The sequence below is a fragment of the Labrus mixtus genome, chromosome 14 (genome assembly GCF_963584025.1).
Source record: "Labrus mixtus chromosome 14, fLabMix1.1, whole genome shotgun sequence".
Lineage (NCBI taxonomy): Eukaryota > Metazoa > Chordata > Actinopteri > Labriformes > Labridae > Labrus > Labrus mixtus.
The window spans coordinates 11,877,569-11,893,940 of NC_083625.1; the positions used below are offsets into that span (position 1 = coordinate 11,877,569).

At 40.3% G+C, this 16,372-nt stretch overlaps 1 protein-coding gene across 11 annotated transcripts in view; it reads right to left on the reverse strand.

The window, feature by feature from the left end:
* Positions 1-2,750: 2,750 nt before the first annotated feature.
* LOC132988017 (rap guanine nucleotide exchange factor 6-like) overlaps positions 2,751-16,372 on the reverse strand; it is a 141,831-nt gene continuing 128,209 nt past the window's right edge. For 8 of the 11 annotated variants that reach the window (XM_061055088.1, XM_061055090.1, XM_061055087.1 and 5 more), the window contains 8 exons: positions 14,986-15,206; positions 13,985-14,158; positions 13,490-13,636; positions 13,042-13,161; positions 11,346-11,598; positions 8,456-9,012; positions 7,054-7,407; positions 2,751-6,197 (listed from right to left, as the gene is read on the reverse strand). In XM_061055088.1, coding sequence (XP_060911071.1) covers positions 6,175-6,197; positions 7,054-7,407; positions 8,456-9,012; positions 11,346-11,598; positions 13,042-13,161; positions 13,490-13,636; positions 13,985-14,158; positions 14,986-15,206 — 1,849 coding nt within the window. In that variant the 3' untranslated portion in view covers positions 2,751-6,174. The remainder of the gene's footprint in view (positions 6,198-7,053; positions 7,408-8,455; positions 9,013-11,345; positions 11,599-13,041; positions 13,162-13,489; positions 13,637-13,984; positions 14,159-14,985; positions 15,207-16,372) is intronic. The other 3 variants (XM_061055093.1, XM_061055083.1, XM_061055089.1) reach the window with 2 other exon arrangements.

Genomic DNA, 16,372 nt, shown 5'->3' on the forward strand with positions numbered 1-16,372 from the left:
GCATCCAAGAGCAACTATTGCATGTGTCGCACTTTTTCCACGTCAGAGAATGTTTTTTTTCTTAGTTCCAAATACAATGAAATGCAGAATGAGATAATGCATGGAGGAGCAAATCAAATATCTACAGTGATGGTGAAATAGATGATTTTTACACCTATATATCAGACACACCATAAGTTATGAATTCAACCAATATTTTCTCCAAGTATTTGCTTCTCTTTGCCCTGTAACTCTTTGAATGTGTCATCTCAACGCTGACAAATGATAATCAGTTTGTTAAGCACACACTACAATAACAGGAAAAAGACAACAGAGAAAGATTGAACCATGTTTGAAAAACAAGACACAAAAGGTTAAGGATAGAAATTATTCTCACTCGTGTGTGAGAACAAAATGCACACACACATATTTGTGCTCAAGGGCAGCACAGAGACTGAACAGGTGAAATAATATTTTCTGAACTGTTTTGCCTTACACATTTTCATTTAGACAGGAATGCTAAAAGCCATACCCCCCTGTGTGTGTGGGCAACCCTCAGGTGGTTAAGTTTCAGTTTTCTCACCTCCTGCTCTTGGCTTCTGCTCCTGACAAAGTCACAACTTCAAAGTCAGAATAGAGTAGTGTTGTGACACACACTCACACTCGCACGCACACTGGAGCATATTACACAACCCGAGCATTTCCACATTTGCCATCCAGTGGGGCTCTTTCCCCTTTTGTGATGTATAATTGAAGCTGTGTGTAATTTCCTCGACTCGTTTCCACTCGAATCCCACTCGGAGCTGAACCCTCACTTCTCTCATCGTTCTGGAATATTCTCTCTGAAGTGGAGAGGCCAGTTCTTTGAACATGCTGGTTAACATGCCCCCCGACAAACACCTCAGCCCCTTCACCCCCTACACCATCCAGACCCATCTCTGTAAGAATCCATAACTTTATCTCAGAAAAGAACAGAGACTTTAAGAAGTTCACATTGAGCAAAAGTTCAATAAACACCTTTGAATAAGTCAGACTTTCTGGCACTTATGTCGACCTTATTTCAGGAAAAAAAAATGTAGTTCCCTTGATACAGCTTTTGGAGTGCTATTCGATTCATTATTATGTATATCCTTTAAAAATAGGGAGCTAGGAAGGGACTTTTAATGGCCTTTGCAGTATCCAATGACCAATTGACCCATACAAGTTGCACCCAGTGATGTATACACACACATATGGTGGTGTATTCTTCCTCTAACACACATTCACACAGAGGTAACAGCATGACTTCCTGACTCTCTCTGTGACAGTAAACCTCTAATGAGTTATAAAAAGTTCATGACCTTGAGGCCAGCATGACTCTGACCAGATCTGACATAGAGTTTCATAACAGGAGAGATAGCGAGGATGAAACTAAGAACATCTCGGTTACGCAAGCAGAAATTAGGATCCTTTTCTGTGGAGTGGCGATTCATTGGTCAAAGGAATAAAAAAGTAGATACTACACTGAAAACATTGTTGTTTTTAAAAAAAACATTAAGCCAAGACAAAAGCCTTTCCCTAACCTGTTGCACAAAACATAGTGGTGACAAATTTCAAGACATAAATTCAAGTTAGTAGCATATCTATTAAATTGTTAAATGAAACTGATCGTTATATTGATAAGCATGACTTCAAGTCTACATCCTATAGCTAGCAGATTCACAGAGGCTGTTCTCAGTGCTTGGAGCTAACTGCTGAGCATGTTAGCAACATGCTTTATATTACAAAAGTGATTTGCAAAGTGGGGCGCAGGAGTTTGTCAAATGTTGTGAGAGGCCTTCCAGGTAAACCTGTGGCAGATGAATCTACACTAGGCATCACAAATTTGGAAGCTTCATGTTATTGTATAACTTTTAGTTGCATCTGCTTTAAAAGTGGATTGTTAGCTGTTTCAGTTTGTTGTCATACTGAAGTTGCTATTCTGTTCGTTTTGCAGCTACTGTAGTATGAAAATGTAGGGATTTGTGGGCATAGAGCGTGACTGACAGTGTGTTTTGTTCAATTATGTTGATATGCATGGTAAGGGGTGGGTGGGCTTGAAACTATCCTCATCTGCCAAAGGGGGGCCCGGCAGAAAAAATTTTGGAACAACTGGTTTACTGTGTTATCATGCTAACATTTGCTTACAGCTGTGACACGCAGTTGAAGGATGTAAACCAAAATGTATTGACATGACGACTGTGCTAAATGGAAACTTAAGGTATCACAAATGTTATTACAATTCATCATTAGTGTCTATGACAAATTTTGCAGTGATAAGTTCGGTAGTCGATCAAATATTTCACTTCAATTGATTATTGTTGACCTCATGGTGGGTTGTGAGGAAAAAGTCTGGGGACACCCGAAAGTTGTTGAGGTATATCCGTGGAGACATTTGGCATTAAGTGGCTATGTGATACTAAGAGACAGAATAAGATTGGTTCCTGGAGCTTTTTAAGTGGTTTAAATGTGCAGACAATTTTCGACAGGTCGGGGGTCAACATTTTTTCATGAACATTTTGAACAAATTTGCAGTCAACATTTTTTCATGAAAATTTCAAAAAAGTTTGTGATCAACATTTTTTATTGTATATTTTCTACAGGTTCTCGGTCAACATTTTTTCATGAAACTTCTTAAAAAAGTTTGCGGTCGACATTTTTTCATGAAAATTTTGAAGAACCTACCCACCCCGTCCCCAGTTTTTGTTTTTCTTGAGTGAAATAACGTCCAGCCGTCAATAAAAACACAAATAGTTGGTTTACATTTTATTCATTTTCCAAATTCAGATCAGTAGACTTGGAGAAATAAAAGTTCTTTTTTTATTTTCAAACATTCTCTTAAACAAAAATATAACAACTATTTACAATCACTCGTAAAAAATACATAAAAAGCATACGAGCAAAATCATGTTGTCTTTCTAAAAGACATAAGTTACAACAGCTATGAGAAGTGTGAAGCAAACTTTAAGCCACAGACCAAGTTAATAATACCTCTTTGTACAGATTGTGCAGCACACTCACCACATATTGAAGCTTATTGTTGTGCATTTCTGCTGTAATGCCAAAAGATGTCTAAATAACAAAACACATTCACATCTCTCTTATTGCATTCCAGGAAACATGGCAGGACGAGGAGAAGAAATGAGAGGGGGGGATGGGTCTTTAGTATCAGGCAGATATTTTCAGAAGCTACGAGAGACGTAAAGTTTATCCTCTCCAGTCTTAACGTTGTAAAAAACACTGACTAGTTTCGTTCACAGTGCCAAGAGCTGCTCACTGCCAGATCCTCCATGAAAACAACCCTTCTTGTAGTTAGGACTTCTCCGAGAAACAACAACATTAAAGGAGAGACAGACAAAAGCTAAATGTGTTACCTGATGTTTCACTCTCATCCAAACATTTCAAAGCAGGCCAGGTAAAATAAAAACAGAGTTTCCTCTGACTAAAATCTATCACATTCATGACATAAGGGCCAGTTTGTATATTCAGTTATTTTCTAAATCGTCCGTGCAGAACATTAATACTGATTTACGGTAAAGAATCTGAGGAATTCAGATGTGCAAAAAAAGAGGAAAGACAAAAAAGTAGCTTTCAGTTTCTGACTCCGTCTGTAACAACATTTCTACTATTGTTATTAAAGAAAGGGGACTTGGGTTAGGGTCACAATGGATTCAGTGAACTCCATCATATGAGTCAAGCAGGGTCAAAGAGTCCTGCAGAGCTGACAGTGTTGAGGGGAGAGACACCAGATAATAGTCACCATCATGACAGGGCTTGTTGTGTTAAATTCAAACAGACTGAGCTGTCATCAAAAACATCGTCAAAAAGTCCTCTAAATCATCCAGTCAGAGTTTGAAGAAGATAGTCTTGTTCCAAAAAAAAAAGAGTCCCACAAGGGCCCAATGTTCTGCAGGCAAGAGTAATCAAAGCTGCGAGCTAAGACGGGCTTTCATTGAAAATGACTTCTGAGCCTTTCCTTATGTGCTGAATCAAGACGGTATTAAAAACAAAAGGCTATGTTGATTTCAACCTCACAAATATAATTCCACAACACACACACACACACACCCACACACATTCACACACAGTCATATCCCAAAACACAGCAGCAATTATGGTTATAGACAGAGCAGAAATGGCACCAACAACAGTGAGTGTGAGGGGAGAAAAAACAAGTCACACACACACACACACACACACACAAAAAGAAAAGAAAAACTAGGATCAATTCCTTAAAAGACTCCTGCCCGACGACACGGGGCAATCACAACCTCGGGTTATTTCTTATAACAAAATATTTAAAAATAGCCTTTATAGAGGACTCTCTGTACTCATCTATACATGATCAGTTCAAATTAATTTATGGCAAAGAAACAAAAAAATTGTGTATAAATTCCTATATATATATATATGCCATGTATATATTAGCATCAATCATTTCAAGTCTTTGTGTGGCAAAAGTAAAGAAAAGAAGCATCACAGAGCGCAAGATACACAATAAGGAGAGAAGATTCCAGTTCTGCCCCTGCTGCACTGCAGAGAAAACACCATGTTCCCTAAACTTGACTCAGAATGTACACGTTTTCTTCTGCTTTCAATACAAATAAACTATTTTCAAGCAAATCCTTTAAATATTCTACAGAATTGTCTATGCACATGAAAGGAGATGCAAGCCAGGCGTTATAAACACATGATCTGTCGACTTGTTTTGTTGCTCGTCCTTTTAAATAAGAAGCAGAAAAAAACCAAAAACGATATGAGAGGTACACTGAGCGCATTGTCAAATTTTTATGCTGCATCTCACATTCCTGCTGCATTATAAACAAATTTACAAGGTCAAATAAACCCGGAGTATTACGCTTCAACATTTCAGCTTGTAAATCAATAGACAACTAGTCTAATAAACACTGTAAACAAAACATGTAAGCGTCGGTGTAAACACTGTAATTTATCTCATGATGTGTGTGTTTGTGTGTGTGTGTGTATACATGCACGCTGTGCGACCACACAGTGCTAATTTATTGTTTTTATGATAGCTGCTGCAATAACGACGTTTTACTCTACAGGAAGCAGCGAGGCATTTGTTCTTCAGCTCATTAAAAACAAGTTATAATACAGTTTTTTATAGAACATCCAGGAGGCAGCATGCCGCTAAAGTACCTCGCATCAGACTGAACGAGCAATAAGAGAGGCGGCCTGTTGGCAGAGACGCTGAACTGCCTGAGAGATGCTGTTTGTCTCTCTCTTTTCGTCGATAAAGCTGAAAAGTCCAATAAGTGGTAAACACAAACAAACATGCACTTTGCTACTTCAGGAGTTCTCTTTAGATAAACTGTGTTAAACTGTGTTTAGGGGCTCTATGTGGCTTTCCTGACCTAAAATTCAGTCAAAGGTGAAAGTATCTTTTCTTATGAAGTTGGTTTTGTAGCTGTTTGTTTCAGCATTTGATGTGTTGGTGTGAAAAAAAAAAAAGATTTATGTGATTTACAACATCAGTGCCAGGGTCTGATAAGCCCAGACAAAGACCCTCATAAGAAGTTAAATCTGCTTTCTGTGTCTCTCATCATTTAACATTCATCTTTGTTTGAGCTTACTGCAAACAATAACCAAAAAAATAAATGTACACCTTTGCTTATTCTTACACTATGGACTACAGACTTGAATCCCTTTGCATGCTCCTCATAACTATTTCATGTAAAACTTTGCAAAGCTCAGAGATGTCAATAAAAAGAAGAAGCATTATCTGTACAACATGTTAAAACTATTTTTTTTATAAAGCGAAACACCTTTAGACACGAGAGCTTGGAGTGCAAAATGGAGGTACATGGTCTGTTTTCAAAGAGGCTGACTTCTTCTCATGAGACGTCGTCATCATCAACATCATCATCACTCTTTCCGTCTTCTGTCCTTTTTAACGCTTGTCAACCAGCTTTGTTCAAGAGTATGTAAAAAGTCTAAAATCTTCTTTTTGTTCTTTGTTTTGTGAAATGGGCTTAAAAAGAGGTGAATGTACGAGTCCTGGGAGGTCAGAGGTCACACCGACCCCCCTTGCTCAGGTCTACACAGGTGCATTATGGTCCAGGGAGGGGGGGGGGGGAAATGTGCTCTAATGACAGGCTGCTCCCTCAGTCCTGATCAACACCACTTGGTCCGTGTGTGAGTGTGACGTCACGGTCCCTACACTGCCGACACTTGTTCATCTGGAAAAGAGAAGAGAGGACAAATGTCTACAAATCCTGAATTTCATACTTTGATACTTTTTTTTTTTTTTTTACAGGGTTTCAGCAGGGTTCACAAAGTTCAATTTAGACTTTCAAAGACCTATTTAATACTGCATGGAATTCAATTTCATTCAATTTATCATGTCGCCGGCCAAAGTATGAAAGAATAATCTAACAGCAGTGGGAATTATGAATCATTACAGCATGTTTAAAGTACGTCAAAAAGAGTAATTAAAAACATTCAATAATCAAATAACAGTAGTGCACCTTGATCCTGGTTCAGAGGCAGAAAATTGATGGATTGATTTACAGAGTATTACAAATTATTTATTTTATTTTTTAATATTTGTAAGTGCTTGTGCTTTGTAAGCTTCTTACAGTTTTAACGGTACTTAATGCTACCCCTCCCCCCCTTAGTTTATAGGTGTTTAATAACAAACTTATAATACCTGCAATCAGATGGAGAAACATTACATGAGTAATATAAGTGCTTCTAGTTGGCAAGAGTAAACCTATTAAAGCTTTGTTCTGAGAGAGCTGCCAAACAACTAAGTTAATATTGAAGAATACTAATGACACATATCACACAAAGTGTCATACCGCTAACTGCATAGCAGTAAGGAATATGGTCCCATAAGAAGACTGCTTTGAAGAGGACAGTGGTCTCTTAATAGAAATGAGACAAACATCTTTCTATTTTCCTCTTCTTTTGTTTTCAGACCTCATTAATCAGCTTTAAAAGGAAATGTAATGTTGAAGTGTTAGATTGTTAGTTAAGGGAACCATGACTTTGTTTACTCTCAGTTAAATCATTAGACTGCTGCTGAAGACGTACCCTCCTCACTGTCAGCCAGCTCCTGTGCTGGGAGGCAGATGCTGGGCGGTCTGGAGTGGTCCTGGATGGAGCCTCCAGTTCGGCCCTCTTGTTGGAGATGATGGTTAGCAGCCAGCCTCCGAGCCTCAGCCAGACCCCCTGCTGCTCCGGGGCTCTGCAGGAGTTTGCTCCTCTGCAACGCCACGCTGTAGTCTGGAGGTCTGAGGTGAGGAGGCCTGGGGAGGAGACCTCCTGGCCCTCCTACGACTCCGTCTGTGAGGCCGAGATCCCCCAGAGCCAGACCTTGGTAGCCTGGAGGGGTGGGAGGGGGAGCTCGATAACGCTCATCCTTGGCAGGGGAGGTGATACAATACACTGGATGTAGGTGGAGATCAAAAGAAAGGAGGGATGGAGTGAAGGAGGAGGGGTGAAAGATGAGGAGTGAAGGGGGTAAAGAAGTTTCCAACAAAAAAAAAAAGAGGTAGGTGAGGAGTTATGTGAAGGAGGGCAGAAACAAAAGATAATAATGAAAAAATCAAATCAATGTGGTGTTTTCATGAACAGGATAAACAACTACACATGCAGCAAAGTGTTTGGAAAATTAAAAGGAAACAAATTAAATCAATGAGATGGATGGCTGCGGCATGTACAGAAACAACTAGAGCCATATTTGACAATTTCATGACTTCATAACTAGTCAGTCGTTTATCGGAATAATGGATTAATCGTTTGGTTCTTAAAGTGACGAAGAAAGTAGAAAAAGTCCAGCTTAGAGTTAACAAGTTTTTTTTTTTTACTAAATAAGAATTGTCTATTTCCATGAGATATATTTTAAAAGCTTAGACTCAAACGATTGATCGATTATTTAAACTTTTGCATATGAATGTCCCGTCAATCTAATTATAGAAACAGTTAGTAGTTGAATCGTTACTGCAAAAACACTGTCTTAAATAGTCCTCTACAACTCGTATTTATCAAAAAGTTTTGATATCCTCTAGGAAGTAGGAACAATCTAAGAGACCACTAGGAAAGGAACTAGGAAATGCAGTCTTATAGATAACCATTAGACTAAAGTTGGGGATCCTAAAGACACTCCCTGGCTTCTTCCCTAGCTCCTTAACTCCGGTCAGACTTATGCCTACCCTGTCTCGAATGATAACTGTGTGAATCCTTAGCCTAAGATCTCAGAAATATTCAAATGCAGCATTTGCTATCGGTTAGCTATACTGTAAGAGCGTGCCTCGCAACAGCACGCTGAACTCATTGGCTTTAACAACAGCTGAACTAATTTAACCGGCTGAGTAAAGGGGAATAATGTTTTCTACTGTAACTATCTTTAGATCCACTCATTCCTAAACTGACACTCACACACGCGGAGACAAAGTTGACCACTGTTTATCAAAACCTCAGCCCGAGCCCTCACCTATCAGGCCCTTCTCTGTGCTTGACGTCACCGTTTTGTAGACAGGGTCTGTGCTTTGCCCTCCTTCCTCATTGGTGGGAGAGGAGGGGTTCTCCGTGGTGTTTCTCCGCTTTATCGTCCCATAATTCCCCTCATAGGTGTCCGACAGCGAGCTGGATGACGCCCAGCTCTGCCGCGACTGATTGGACAGATCTGAGCTGGAGTCTCTGGAGTGATGCTTGACAGAAGAGTCCTCATTTGTCCAGGTGTGAGCGGCTGCAGCGGCCTCCACCTCCGCTATTGGCCCTGCCAGCTGCGTGTGCTTGAAAGTGCCCAGGTGCGTGTGGGGGAGGGAGAGCGGGTGTCCGTGAATGCCGTGGTCCCAGGGCCGGCAGGAGGAGATGGGGAGGCTTTGGAAGGAGTCGTGGGAGTTGGAGGAGCAGGAAGTCCAGCTGCCTCGGCCACTGTCTGCCACTGAGTCCAGAGAGGTGTGGTCCGGGGTCAGCTCCTCTGTGGAGGTGGAGGAGGTGAAGGTGGAGGCTCGTGTTACATATCCCCGGGCCAAGGACGAGGAACTGCTGTGAAAAAAGCGTCAAAGTGAATAGATTAACATTGATGCTTACGCTGAAAAAATCAATACAAAAACCTTTACAAAAATGAAGCAGAGGGATGTCTTAATTGAGTTTGTGTATCATTCTGTCTGTTGTGTGACTAATGTTGAGGCCATTTATGGAATACTGTTGAAACTAGCTCAGGTTTTATGCATTATGGTGTTTGTATTCATTTATATGCCACATAATTTTATATAAAATAAATAAAAAATGAAAAGCAGATTGGGATATGAGTGCATGTTACTACACTATTTATCATACGTTAATTCAGTGTACAAGTACATGAAGCTGAGACTGGTGGAGAAGTAGAGACATAAGCCTCAAACTTTAAAGACAAAGAGAAAGAGGTGTCTTATTTAGGGCCAAGTTGTAAGTAACTTGTTCTGAAATGATCTGACCATAAGTAGTGAGATAGAGGGAGAACAGGGCACAGGTGGAGGTTCAATATGGATTAAAAAGCTGCTGGATGGAGGACAGACAGGTCGGAGAGTCAACACTAACAAATCAAGACAAATCAGAACCAGATAAAGTTCAATCTAACACAGATGCTGCATGTTGTCTGTATACAATATTCTCTAAGGTTTTTGTTGTATCACCAGTAAAATGAGGTCACTCTGAATGTTCAGCTGTTAAAGCTTATGCCTCGTCTGTACACTTTAATCACTAAACAAGCATTTTGACAGGGGTCCTTGATGATGAATAACCACGTCTGGCTTCTCCAAAAAGTTTTTCCCCTTGGCTGCTTTTCATAAACTAACACTTTGATTCACTGTCATGGTTTTACTTGACAAACAAGCCACTCAATGAAACTGAGCCATATTTCATACACAGGCCCGTGTTATACAGCAAGGCTGGCGAGGTAATGTGATATCAGAGAATCAGACCGATTATTGCGTCTGGAGATATTTTATAGTCTCCACTTTGTGAGACAGAGCGGCCCGATCATAGAGGAACAATAAACAAACAGCAGACAATAAAAAACAGGTGTGTTGTTTACTCGGCCAGATTAAAAAAGCCTACTGCGTGAAAACCGATACATTGAAGAGGGAGAGAGGAGGGGGCAGTAACTGTTGGAATCTAATAAAAAATAAAGCTGCCGTGTTATACGACTTCCAGTTCTGTGAGCTTTAATGAGAAAGGACATAATTGGAATCCAGCTGGAGGAGCAATTTGAGAGAGCAGAGCGTGTGCGCGAGGGGTGTCTTCGCTCTTGTAGGCCACCGGGAAGGTTTCTGACGATTTACTGTTTCAGTGTGAATGTGCCCTTGTGGTTTGAGGCTTCAGTCACAGCTGGGGGGAGAATATCTGCTCTAATACCTATTAATTTTTAGGAAGGTATGGGTGTGATAGGAGCTAACAGGTTTCCCTATAAACTAGGAAAATGAGCTTTCATAAATGCAGAAGAGTGAATTTACACAGTGCAATTTCACATCTTGATCATTATGAACTTCTGAATGGGACTGTGGCCTCAAAAGTATGTGTGTGTGTGTGTATGATGGGGGGGTAATTAAAATCCTATTGACCTTTACAGTGTTTTGAATCCCATCTGGAGAGGACACATACAGATTACCTTCCCTTCTTAGTGACTCTTCTAGTTATAAGATCTCAAGAGAGTTTTTATTGGTGCAGTTGTTGGTGTTCTACTTAGTTGATGGGATCATGTCCTAACATACCGGAGGACTCCCCATCCATCCATGACTTGTTTCTTGTGATTAGACTCAATGTTATTTCTACATAGGGTCTAATATCTTTCAGGAGTAAAAACCTCCCATGATACCATAGATTTGATTAGAAAGTAATAATGGACATGTGTCCTGGAGTTGTCTCATGATGTTTAGGATAATTGCTTTTTTTCCCCTAAAATGACCACACACTGGATTAAGTGACAACTATACAAAGAAATTCAATAAAACAGAATGAAGACACCATACGTTCTTTTCAGTTCTATTGGCTTTTTTAAACAAGTGCTGGAATTTCAAAATATCTTCTTGATATGGAACGTAATCTTTCTCTATTTACTTTAGATATCCCATTATGAGAAGGAACTTGTCCTATTTCAAAACACTGCAGCCAAAATTATAATTAAAAATCTGTAAAACCCCAAGGACTTGTATGCTAGAGTACTCCTTGGAAATGACTGTTATATAGCAATGTACTGTTTGGTTTCAGGAGACACCAGGTCCCTCAGTTGCACAGGGACACTGTTTTGTGAGCGAAAGCCAACCTTGTTTTTGAAGTGCACTTGAAGTAATTGATTGTATTTTCTAAAGAATATGTTGTTATGACAGAAGGGTGCAAACCTTGTGCTGGGCTGGTTGTATTCAGCATTTAAGTGCAAGGCTGCTGTGCTCTCAGGAACTGCAGCAGATGTCATGGTTGTATTTGTAGTATTACTAGATGCAGAAGAAGAGCAGGTCCTGCTGCTGCTACACCGATCCTCAAGTCCTGGAGCTGGCACTGAGTCAACTGAACAGATACTGGAGCGGGATGAGATCTCACTGTGACTCGAGTCTGACAGGTTGTCTGCTTTACCGGCTGGAAGGAGGGAGTAACCTGGACCAAGGAAAGGACAATAAGAATTTTTTTTTTTAAATTAGGCAAAATACAAATACACAATATACAAAAAGAAGAAGAAAATAGACTGATGACCAACAGTGTTTGAATGTAAACACTAACACTGAAGTGTCTGTTGCAAAACTGTAGATCACTTAACCCTCAGATGGCTCTGACGACTTTTCTATGCAAACCATGTCCAAGTCTTCTTTTCATCACTACACTTCAAATCACGCTGCACCCAGATGATTAAAAAACTCCACAGGTTTAAGACAACTTCCATCTGAAGTTTCAGTTCTCTTTTTTTTATAGCACAAACTTACAAATAATGCTGTTTATCCAGTAAGAAACCTTAACACTACAAAACAAAACAAATGACAATAATGGACACTTTTGAGATCACAGCTTTCACTTCATTATACAAACACCTGCTGAACCAAATGAACTCTGACTGCAGGGTAACTTAACATTTGAACATTGTAATTATAACAACCAGCACCCCACAGTAGGACATCGCATAGAAAACCTAGGCGAAGAACTCATGTGAAAGTGGAGTTCACATACTTTTGTGAAAATGCTTTAAAAACAGGATCATAATGGTGCACTTTCTTACTGGGATAAATATGTTGGCATTGCAACATATTGGACAATCTTGTGAACGGTGAAATGTCAGAAGAATAGATTGAAATAGTTTCTGAAAGTTTTTCTATCTATGGCTCATGGTGGGTAGAAATTCAAAAGGTTGCTTTCATGCTTCCAAAGTGGGCTCTTAAAACAGATTTTCCTTCTGAAACGGATTTACAATGAACACAATCAATCATCGACATTTGATGCAAACTTTCCCGCAAACTAGCTTCCCTTCTTCTTCATGTTACTCAGCAAATAAGTGGATAAATCAGTTTCTCTGTCAGAAAGTCTTTCTCCTTGTGTGTCTCTCCCTACAGAACCAGAGGAAGGGGTTTGGGCTGACCGACCTCCTGGCTCTCTGCTCTGCCTGTCCTCCTCTCTCATCCTCGAGTAAGGATTGCACAACATCTCCTGTTCCTTCCCCATCATTCACATGTTGTCTCAATGTCATCAGCCTCTCCCTGGACTGACTCCTTTCCCTCAGTATCCTGAAGGGTGACATTAGCTTCGTCCTGATGGGGGAATCTGGGGGTTTGGGTCTCATTAACTGGGGCCGGGACCCTGTGTGGACTGATAGATGCTCCTGCCCTGATCTCACACTCTGAACTATAAGCCCTAAGTCTCCCTGTGAACCATGCCTGGATCTCCCTCTCCTCTGCTCTGAAGGAATCAAGCCTCTCTGCACTGATTCTGTTTCCTTCTCCCCTTCTCTTCTGTTCTTCTCCTCCTCTGCTGCCTGATTCTCTCTCTCCCTGCTGCTCTCTCGGCTGTGCTGTCTGGTCATCAATAGGATCCTCTTGTGGAGGAGAGCCCCACCTATGCCGTAGCTGCGCAGGCTGATAGTGCCGGCCTTTGTGCTGACGTCACTGGTGAGTGACGAAGAGGATCCCGACAAGTTCATCTGGCTGGAGTTGTGGGACTTGGCCACTCCACCAACTAAAAAGAGAGACAGAAACATGGAGATCAAAGTCACAGGGTGCCTAAAATACTATCAAAAATCTATGAAAAACACATGAACACATTTAAAAGAGATATTTTTTCTTAAAAGATATCAAGGAGGGAAAATAAACCAAAAAACCGGCCCTTCCAGACGATTGAGCGGTGACATGATTTCAGAGTAATTCAGTAAGATTATCATCATGTTTCAGAGTTCTGCCTTCAGGTGACTTTTATCACTTGATCTCCACTAGGAGAACTTATCACCTCGGCTGACCTTCCTTGGATCAAAGCACACAGAGTAAAAAAAACTGTTTCTGCGGCGCACCTTTGCGAGGGGAGCCCTGCGGCGACACCGTGGGGCTGGAGTGTAGAGAGGAGATGGTGGAGACGGTGTCATCAGACGGTCTCTTTGTGCTCCACTCCTCTGAAGAAGTCACCGGAGGTTTCTTTACCACCTGGGGAGAGTTGGAGTCTGGAAGAGAAATAATGAAATAAGGTTACACCACAGTAACCGAGGACTCTGCTGGTTTTATTCCTGTAACCAAACAGAAATAGGAAATGTAGGTTTTCTTTCTTTTCTAAGGATATTCCATTGTGTAAAATTGCATATAAAGTATCTTCATGTAGTATTTTAGGTTTACATGCCTTTAATAACTATTGTAGGAAATTCCAATCACTAATAATATTGATATATATTAACACTGACACTGAAGATGGAATGATTAAAGAGAGCTTAGAGAATGTAATCAAACTACAAGAAGTATAATAATAATAAAGACAATCGTCATCATCATCAACAGTATGGTAGGGGTGTACTAACTAGATGTTCCGATGTCCTTGGCAGTGCTCCTCTTTCGTAGCGGGTTCAGTGGGACCTGGACCTGGAGGACTTGCGACACCCTGTTCTGGGTTTTCCCTGAAGGCAGAGCCGAGCGCAGAGACACCGGAGACATGTCTGACTTTGTGGCGCGTCTTTCACTCAAGTTTTTTGATACTGCAGACACACAAGGAGAAGACAAAATAACATCTCAATACAATATCTCTCAGCTCTTTGTTTAATCAGTTAATATATGAAACCTACCAAAGCTTAAAATTCTAATCCAGTTCTTCATGCCCTTCTAAATCTATTGGACATTAGCAGAAACCATGAAGAAGGTGTGTTTACAGTCATCAAAAGTAAGATCATATCAAACAATATTTAAAAAAATTACTTTAGACTACTACTATTACAGCTGTGATGTACCAACAATACCATGATTTAATTCAGCTGGAAAAAAAGAAGAAATTTTGGCACAATGGGATATAACCAAATTGAGGAAATTAATTCAAAATAAGGTTACGTCTGACAAAAAACAACAAAACAACTACCTACAACAAACAAACAAACAGTACTGTGTGCATGTTGTATTCTTCAGATGGTTTGCAAAATAAATATAAAACCTTCTAATGGAACTACAAGTTTGTTGATGTATTAATTCCTGTTATTCTCTGCAAGACATTTTCAAATACACTAGGTGGCAGTGCAAGCGAGTTTGACAAATTAAACTCATGAACAGTACAGTGTGTTCTGTCAGATATCCAGTGAAGTGGCAGCTCTTCGTTGGTTTGAAGTCAATATTTGAGTATTTCTAAAATGAAACTAACCCTCTTTTTCTTTTTACAGCTTTAAACTTTTAAAAGTTTAGAGATACATTTATTTTAAGTTGAAGCTACTGTAGTCTAGTGTACTTTTTATTGTCCTGGCACAGAAATATATAATTCTGACTTTTATTCAGACTCCTACCCCAGCACTTCAAGTGTGAAGAGTTCTGCGTTACTCACAGGTGCTGTAGGACGGCTCACACTGCAGGGACATGATTTGGTGTTTATCCTCGTCCGCCTCCACCGTCAGGTTGGACAGGTACTGCTTCACCTTTCTAGCCATCTGAGCGTCCTCGTACAGCTTCTTAGCGTTGAGGAGCGAGCTGCGACGTACTCGCTTCTTATGGGCTCCACCCTGCACATCCAGCATGTTGGAGTTGGTGCTGCCCTGACTCAGAGACCTGATGATGGGAAGAAAGAGGGAGCAAGAAGAGGAGAGGAAGGAAGGAAGGAGATGAATATCATGAGGAAATACAGAAACGAATAAGATAAGGGGGAAAAAATGAGGAAGAGTTGAGGAGAAGGAAAAACAGAAACAGGTTGACAATGGGAAAAGGAGGGAATTTCAAGAGGTGAGGACAAGGAGTAAAAGAGGGAGATACATCAACATAAGAGAGGAGTAGAAGTAACACATATAAAAGTACACAGACAGAAAACAAGAAGGCAGGTTGAAAGAAGGAAGGGAAGAACAACAATCAGTATAAAAAAACCCAGCACATCTGCTCTCTCATCAAACTTCTCCTTTACTTTAAAATCGGAACATCTGCCTTTAATAGCATAGCATTTCAAACAAGACCATGCAAACTGGGGGAGGAAGGAGGCAGCTGTCTCTGGTGTGCCATGCTATCACAGACAGAACAGCAGAACATTCTGTCAGATGGAGGCAAAAAGGGTTAGAAAACAAAAGATGCACAAGAGTCGATATGGGGATTATTATGTTGAGATGCAGATAAGTACACACAAACGACCTGAGTCAAATAGTATCTGTAAATATCAAACTTGTTCTGCTGATGGAGATTATGTGATATCATCAAATGTTCTCAGGTACTAAACCTTAAAACAGGATTGTTTGGTCAGGTTATTTTTTTTTATATTTAGATCGTTTACTGCTTTTATTTTGAAGTTATTATCCAAAATTGATGATTCACAAGTAGACTCTCTATAACCTGCTTTGTTTTTGTTTGTGTTGTCTGCACAATGAGTTTGTCTAAAGTAGAACACACTATAAGAAATGACAATACATTTCAACTTGAACTCTCACTAAATGCAAGAAACCTGTTCCCTTCACTCTCAAGCTGTCACTACATCATCGTGTTGAGAAAGAACAAACACTTGGTTTGTTTAAAGCTACTATATGACTCAAACATACAACCTCATGAACAGAGCAAACAATGGTTTGGTCAAAGATGGACTTGAGTATGGTTCAGGTGAATGGGTACTTCAAATGGGAGGGTTAATTACATACAAGCACAGGCAGACACATGTACAGTTGGATAAAGTAAGGGAGGGGGTCGGGGGGGGATGGGGCATGCAGGGCTGATGGTGGTGGGGATGCAGGGTGGATTTA